The sequence below is a fragment of the Mastigoproctus giganteus genome, chromosome 4, assembly GCF_048544385.1.
Source record: "Mastigoproctus giganteus isolate SK-2022 chromosome 4, ASM4854438v1, whole genome shotgun sequence".
NCBI lineage: Eukaryota > Metazoa > Arthropoda > Arachnida > Uropygi > Thelyphonidae > Mastigoproctus > Mastigoproctus giganteus.
In genome coordinates this window covers 37,562,328-37,570,927 of record NC_143578.1, presented here as the reverse complement: position 1 = coordinate 37,570,927, position 8,600 = coordinate 37,562,328, and the positions used below count along the sequence as shown (strand labels likewise).

The following is an 8,600-nucleotide window of genomic DNA, read 5'->3' as shown; positions in this document are numbered from 1 at the left end:
TAAAGAAGCACTGCAGGATCATCTAGACAAGACTTCAGTTATAGCTCAGACACAGCATGGTTTTGTTAAGGGGAAGTCTTGCCTGACCAACTTGATTGGATACTATGATACAGTCACAAAAGAACTGGATGCAGGGAATAACTTTGATATTATATACTTGGATCTTAGAAAGGCTTTTGATACTGTTGCACATGGAAGACTGCTACACAAATTGGAGCAGTGTGACATTGGTGGCAAATTACTGCTATGGATAAAGGGGTGGTTGAAGGGGAGAAGACAGAGAGTGGTAATCAATGGACACTGCTTATCGTGGACTAATGTTATTAGTGGAGTCCCTCAGGGCTCAGTGTTGGGTCCATTATTGTTTTCTGTATTTATAAATGATATTGATGATGGTATATCAAGCTTAATGTCCAAGTTTGCAGACGATACAAAGGTTGGCAGGGTTGTCAAGGACACTACTGACACTATGCTGCTGCAACAGGATCTGGAAAGGTTGAGCAGATGGGCTGAGAGGTGGCAAATGAAGTTTAACATTGACAAATGTAAAGTACTACACATGGGAAACAGCAACCCGAGAGCAACGTATCAACTCTGTGGTACTACACTGACAGTGGTATAGAATGAAAGGGACTTGGGGGTGGTTGTACTGGCGGATATGAAGTTCTCTGAGCAGTGCAGACGGGCTGCAAGAGTAGCTCATGGAGTATTGTCAATGATATACAGGAATTTTTCCAGCAGGGATAAGGAGGTGATTATTCCATTGTATAAGGCAATGGTCAGACCACATCTAGAGTACTGTATACAGGTCTGGAGGCCTCATTTCAAGAAGAATGTAGAGCTGCTGGAACGAGTACAGAGAAGGGCAACAAGATTAGTGAATGGAACAAAGGGGTGCTCTTATGAAGAAAGGCTTAAGTTTTGCAAATTACAGTGTCTGGAGACTAGGCACCAGCGAGGTGATCTGATAGAGGTGTATAAAGCCTTGAATGGTTTAAGCATGCTCAATGCTGATGGGATTCTTCCTCTAGCTCAGAAAAATCACCTGAGAGGGCATAAATTCAAATTGAGGAAAGACAGATGTAGGATAGACGTGCGGAAATTTGCCTTTAGCCAGCGGGTGGTTGGTTGGTGGAACAGACTTCCATCCCTTGTGGTGGAGGTTGATAGCCTAAATAAGTTTAAGGCTCAGCTGGACAGGTATTTTGAACGAACAGAGGGGTGAAGTGGAAGTGGTTTTTTTTTTTTTTTTTTTTTTTGGCTGATGCTGCATAAGCTTGCTTTCTTGCATCAAATGCCTCTACTAATGCTAATGCTAATGCTACCCTTGTGGACAAGGACGAAAAGGCTACTTATTTGATTGACATAGCGGTACCGAACACTGCAACCTGCAGAAAACACATGGGGAAACAATCAGGAAGTTTACTATTTTTTTTTTTTTATCAGATACCACAAGACACATTTAGAAATCTTGTAGCGTCCATGCCTTGCCGGATACAAGCTGTTTTGGCTGCACGTGGAGGACCAACAAAATATTAGGTCATAATGTTTTGGCTAATCGGTGTATAGCTGCAATAGCATCGCGTAGGAATTTACCATTGAACTGTAGCTGGGAATAGTAGCAGTACTAAATGTTTTTTTTTTGCACTGAATGACGGTAAATGGATGCTGAAAACATTGACATTTCCATGAGAACCGTACACATATAATGATTTTTATCTTGTTTTTTATTTGTATTTTTTAAGAAGTTAAATTTCGCGATTTATACAGAAAAAAATTATGATTATATTTTTCGCTATTTCTGATTTATTTTGTTTACAGAGGGCGGCGCTACCTGTCAGTTATTTCTTTTGTGCATGTGGAATTTAGATGAAAATATTGGTGAGTTTGTAGTAATCTAAAGTAATCCAGTGTGCAGTGTGATTAATGGTATTAATAATTTGGCATTTTTATTTTAAAAGTTCCAAGGCTTAGTTTGTTGTTTCTCGTTTTATTTCTTTACAGGTGGATTGAAAATTACATATCAAAAATGTCGGATGTTGAACCGTAAGTATATCATTTTTGCTATCTTTTCTTGCATGAAATTCAATTTACACGTGAATAATAATAATAAAAATAATGAGGTGGCCAGCATCTATAGCCATAACGGAAGAGAGGATTAGTATAAAAAGCATCATTCCAATAATGAATATAAATAGGAAATTATTCGTATTAAGTTATTGTAATTTTGTATATATTCGGTAAATTGCTTTCTTGCGAATGTCTTGGAGCACAAGGATGCTCATTTGGTTGACACCATTAAATAATTAATGACAATTACAATGGGAATAACAATCATCATTTTTTAATTTTTTTTTCATTTCGTAGATTTTTTTTTTTTTCTTTACAGGACAGTTTTTGGGCATAACATTAGTATGATTGGTATTATATACAATAGTTGACTGATTAAATTTACACCTTGTTCATTCATAATACTTCATATGAATGGTATCATGATTTTAATATTAATAGTGGCCAATGATGGAAGAAAGCAAGCAAGCTTATACAGCATCAGTCAATGAAAAAAACAATGCCAACATTTCCCATATCACCTGTCGATTCTTTCTAACAGTTTTTCTACTTGATTATTCAAACTATCCACCTCTACAACACTAGATGGGAGTTTGTTCCAACAATTGACCACCTGCTGGCTGAAGGCAAATTTCTGCACATCTACCCTGCAACCATCCTTCCTCAGTTTGAATTTTTGTCCCCCAACAGTTATTGGGTCATAAATTATATTCATAAGAGTTTTGTTTCATACAGTCAAATTGTTAACTGTTCCTTGGCATCTGACATGTTCCCTTTTTTCTGTTATCTTCTATCTATACATAAAAGAATATTTTGCTTTTTCACGTGCACACTTTTTTCTTTCTGCAAGGTGGGGCTAGGGCTAACTGCTATTGTGCCATATTACAACAAAGTGATTGACAGGTCTGTCTCAAAGATGCTTTTAGGAACTCTTAATTTTTTAGTCTTTAAATTTTTCTATATATAAAAGTGGTTTTCTATATATAAAAGTGCTTTTAATTTTTAGTTATACTTTTTAGAATTCTACACGTTTCAAGGCAACGATTCAATTTTTTTCAAAAGTTTCTTCAGCTATTAGCAATGTTATTAATAACAGCAGTAATAGAAAAGAGAAAGATCGTATCAGAAAGGCTGAGAAGAAAAGAAAAGATCTTGAGTATGAAGCAGCACTTAAAGATCCTGATTTCAAAGAAAACAAAAGCAATTATTGAAAAATATGAAAATAATTAGTTAAAGGCTTCACAATTAAGAAAGGAAAGATACGAAAAATGAAAGACTACTTTTATATCACAAGACTACTTGTAGTGGAAATAAGGAAGAAATGTTTGGTTTGTGAATACGTCACAGGTGACAGCTGGTCGAAAGCATGTATTCCACAGATTTATATGTATTCAAACAAAGGAGAATATAACTTCATTTTTCAACAAACAGTTTCCGGTGAAATTGGCTTTTAGTATGACAATAAACAAAAGTCAAGGTTAAACATTGCAGGTTGGTGTTAACTTAACATCACCATGTTTTTCGCATGGACAATTGAAGGCAGCTAAAAACCTTTGTATTAATGGAAAACAAAATCAAAAAAGCCGAAGAATTGGGTGTGGGAGGACTTCCCTCACTAAAAAAATTAAAATATATAAAAACGTATAATCCAGGTTCGTGTAAGCAGAAGGGAGCAAAGCAACCTGCTGACTTGTTTTTTAAAATTAAAATCAAATCATCTCATATAATTTTTTCTCACCAAATTTCTCTGTGTATTAATGCATTAATTTTTGTTTTCATTTTTCAATTTCTAGAGCAGAGTTTAGCTTCCCCCCTGCCCACTCACTTAACGTTGGGTGGTGCCATAAAATATGGGTAATATATATCTGCACTAATGATATATTGCAGTATCCATCATTTGCATTTTTAAAATTTTTTTTTTTTTTTTTTTGTGGTTTGGTTTAGGTTGAAAAGCCTGAAATTAGTGAAAAAAAAAATTATCGTTCCAGAAATTTTACAGTGGAAGTTGGAATAAGTTATGAACTTATAATTAATAACATTTTAATACCATTTATAAATACCATTTTCAATTCAATAAAAACTAAAAATAAATTGTTTATAATTGAAAAATTGTCTGCCATACAACTGGATGCCTCCCTTTTATGGGTGCTGCATTAAAATAGTGCCAATTTTTTTGAAATTCATGGAAAAAATAAAATTAATTGAAAATTTTCAGATAATCAGAATTGTTCTGTGTATACAATTTTTTTTTTTTTTTTTTTCCACAGAAAGTATTAGAACCTACTAGAAGTGTTTAAACAACTGAATGTGTGTGTGTGTGTGTGTGTGTGTTGCTGTGATGGTGATTTTATGAATGTTGACAAGATTTCTGACTTGTTGAGTTCTGCCAGAATTACACTCCTGCTAGGTTATGGCCAATAAAGAGAAACTATTGTTAAGAGTATGGACTGCATATAGCCGACCGGGCTAGCCGGGTGGGTAAAGTGCCTTCCTGGCAACCCAAAGATTGCGGGTTCAATTCCCGCCTCAGGCTTGGATCAAAGTACTGCAAAAACCTTGGGAGGTGCATTATGGCCACAGAAGCCTATGTGCCAAAAACTACCAAAAAAAAAAAAGATTGCATATATGAAATCCCAAGGAGGTGGATATCAAAGTAGGGGTTATAGAAAGTTAGAGAAATGTATTTGAAATTTGGTGAGGCTCTTTATTGTACATGCTGATGGAATTTTTGATGTTTTCCATGAAGCCCATGTTGTGTTATGCAGGTCATAATCAAATGGAGTGCACCTTAAGAGATAATATAAATACATATCTAGACACCTATGATGTATCTTAGCTTTTGTGAAGGGTGTTGGAATAAAGTCAGTGAAGGAAAGAGATGGTTGTGAACAGGTATATAATGCTGTTATGCAAACATGTTGGTATTTAGGATATAAAATTGTGGCCTCTCAGAATAATAGAAGTAGATACAAAACACAGTAAACACATTTTAATGCTTTTGAAAGGACTGGTCCCAGAGAGAACTGTTAGTGGGACACACTTTTGGAGGCTGTTTTTCATCAATATTTTTGTAAATAACATTAATTTTTTTTAAAGCTTTTTCTGCATTGTTTAGTAGCGGTTTGTGCATGTGTTGGTTCTGCTTGCTGTATTAGCATTTTCTATGAGCTCTTTGTCTGTCTGTTTGGCTGGCCAAAATTTAATAAAAATGAAAGTTTTTGAGAAATATACTTTAGCTCTTTTATGTAAATTACTTTCTAAAGAAACCATGATAGGAATGAAAGATTTTATCCTAAATTTATCTCTTGCAGGAAGATATCAGATGCATTTCCATCATTAATCTGTACTTTTCTAGGTCTTCTTTGCACTCTTGTAATCTATGTTATGTGGTTATTTTTCTTTTGCATTTTGTTCAAATTCATCAAAACTATTTCTGGTTTCTTTTATGAAATCTAATAAGTATGCATACAGTTTTGAACATGTACGTAATGATGTTTGAAGGTCTTGTAATATTTTGCTGGTTTTGTGAAACTGTATCAATATATAATTCCATAATACAAGGATAAACATATATTCAAGTTCTTCCATTTTTTCGTGGATAATAGAGGCTTCTCTTTTTTTCGAAGAGAATGGCAAAACCAATGAGGCTTCTCATTGGTTTCGCCATTTTCGTATTCATCATCCTGAAATTTAATTAAAGCATCGATAATTGAATCATAATTATTCATAATTGCTCTTGTAGCTTTAATATGTGCTTCCCATCTAGTGTCAGAAAGATGTTTTGGAACTTCAGACTTGGATCCCAAACCCGATTTTAAAATAGACCGTCGTTTTGTCAAAGCAGAGAAAAATGTACAGGTTTGTTGCAAAATTGCAAAGAAATTTACTGCATCTACACAACAATCAACTGCAGCATGGCCAACCAAATTTAATGAATGTCTGGCACCAGGAATATATATGGCATATTTATTTATTTTTCTAAAATTTTTTGCAGCATACCTTTATATTTCCTGGACATGTTGGCCGCATTATCATAGTACTGTCCTCTACACTTGCTAAAATCAATGTTACATTCATTTATAATACAGATAAAGTATCAAATTGGCTAAATTTTCTCTAGAATAGTTTTATATTGGAATTAACGTTAAAAATTGTGTAACGGGATGACCACTGTAAGGACATACATATCTTACAATAACAGTTAATTGATCAATATGTGACAGATCAGGTGTAGAATCAACAAACTAAAATAACCAGTTTCTTTTAAATCTTCAAAAATAGATTTTCTTACTTTTTTAGCCATTAAATCAATAATTTCGTCGCATTCTAATAATCAAAGAAAATTTTCATTTCCAGGTGAATTAAATTTCTCTTCATCGCCTCGAAATGGCAATCATTGTTCAGCCAAAGTTACAAATGCAACAGTACATTGAAGCACCTGCCTCCAATATTTTTGTTTTTATAATTTATCTAATTTTGAATCTAAAATGGATCCACCTTTTCTTGATAAATGTGTGAGCAAAGCTGCTCTATGATCAGTTGAATTCTTGTGTTGTTTAATTAAAACGGGGTTTTGCCAATCCTTAAAGCCATCGTTGGCTAAACGCAATTTTCAATTTGAATAAAGCTTGCATACAAAACAGTAGACACATCTAGTTGATGGAGATTATACTGGCCACTCTTGACTGCACTTTTCACACTTACTTTTTATGGAGGGAAAGAGTCCTTGGGAGCAATACCTTGATTTTTAAATGTTTTGATTTTTCAAATGAATCCTTCCAGTGTTGACAGTCAAAAGGGCCTTTTTGAACCCAAAATGAGATTAGCATTAGTAGAGGCATATGATGCAAGAAAGCAAGCTTATATAGCATCAGCTAAAGGGAAAAAAACCTTCTCATTTCACTAATCCATTTGTTCCAAACGTTTGTCCAGTTCTGCCTTAAATTTATTTAAGCTATCAACTTCCACAACAGCAGATGGAAGTTTGTTCCAGCAATCAGCTACCCGCTGGCTAAAGGCAAATTTCAACACATCTATTCTACAACTGTCTTTCTTCAGGTTGAATCGATGCCCCCTCAGGTTTGTAATTAGAGCAAAAGGAAGAATCTCATCAGCATTGAGCCTGCTCAATCCATTCAAGGCCTTGTACACCTCAAACAGATTGCCTTGCAGGTGCCTAGTCTCCAGAAGCTTCAATTTGCAGAACTTAAGACTTTCTTCATAAGAGCACCTTTTTGTTCCCCTCACCAGTCTTGTTTCCCTTCTCTGTACTCATTCTAGCAACTCTACATCCTTCCTAAAATGAGGCTTCCAGGCCAGTATGCAGTACTCAAGGCTTGGCCTGACCATTGCCTTATACAAAGGGATAATCACCTCCTTTTCCCTGCTTGCAGAATTCCTGTATATCCTTGACAAGATCCCATGACCTACTTTGGCAGCCTGTATGCACTTCTCAGAAAACTTCATATCTGATTGCACAATTACCGCCAAGTCTCTTATTCTCCACTACCCTGAGTGTAACACCACCCAGTTGGTACATTTCTCTGGGGTTACTACTACCCATATGTAGTGCTTTGCAGTTGTCAATGTTAAACTTCAGTTGCCACTTCTCAGCCCATCTGCCCAACTTTTCTAGATTCTCTTGCAGCAGCATACTGCCATTACTGTTATTAACAACCCTGCCAACCTTTATATCATCTGCAAGCTTTTACATTAAGCTTGATATACCTTCATTGCTTTCATTGATAAATATACAAAACAACAATAGGCCCAACACTCAACCCTGAGGGACACTACTAATAACATTAGTCCACATAGAGCAGTATCCATCGATTACCACTCTGTCTTCTCCACTCGACCATTCTATTATCCATTGTAGCAACTTGCCCTTAATGTCATACTGCTCCAATTTGTACAGTGGTCTTTCATGTGCAACAGTATCAAAAGCTTTCCCAAAATCCAAGTATATGATGTCAAAAATATTTTTTGCATCTAGTTCCTTTGTGACCATGTATCCAATCAAGACTTGGTCGGACAAGACTTCCACTTAACAAACCCATGCCGTGTCTGAATTATTACTGATGTCTTGTCTAGGTGATCCTGCAATGTTTCTTTAACCAGTAACTCCATTATTTTCCCTGTAACAGAACTAACAGGTCTGTAATTACTCATGTCAACCTTTGATCCCCTTTGTGAATTGGAGATACATTTTCACGTCTCCAGTCTGTGGGGACTTCACCTGAGTCCAAGGATGCTCTCATAATTATGGCTAAGGGTTTGCTTATTTCCTTTGCCACCTCTTTTAATATAACTGGCTAGATCCCATCCACACCGAGTGCCTTTCTTTTGTTTAACTTCAACAATTTCTCCTCCACTTTGCTCTCAGTTATTACAAATCATTTAACTCACTGTTAGGGTTTGATAAACATCTGGCCCTTTCCTCCTTGAATAACTCCTCATGTGTGAATGTAGATGCAAAATACTCATTGTTAGGCCGTTATTTGAGAATGATCATCTACTGTGAAACCATT

At 35.5% G+C, this 8,600-nt stretch overlaps 1 protein-coding gene across 1 annotated transcript in view; it reads left to right on the top strand.

The window, feature by feature from the left end:
- The first annotated feature begins 1,788 nt into the window (after positions 1-1,788).
- The window catches only part of RpS12 (ribosomal protein S12), a 51,073-nt gene continuing 44,261 nt past the window's right edge, over positions 1,789-8,600 (top strand). Inside the window, exons 1-2 of the mRNA XM_090371486.1 lie at positions 1,789-1,881; positions 2,005-2,046. Of these exons, the coding sequence (XP_090227612.1) occupies positions 2,030-2,046 (17 nt within the window). The 5' untranslated portion in view covers positions 1,789-1,881; positions 2,005-2,029. The remainder of the gene's footprint in view (positions 1,882-2,004; positions 2,047-8,600) is intronic.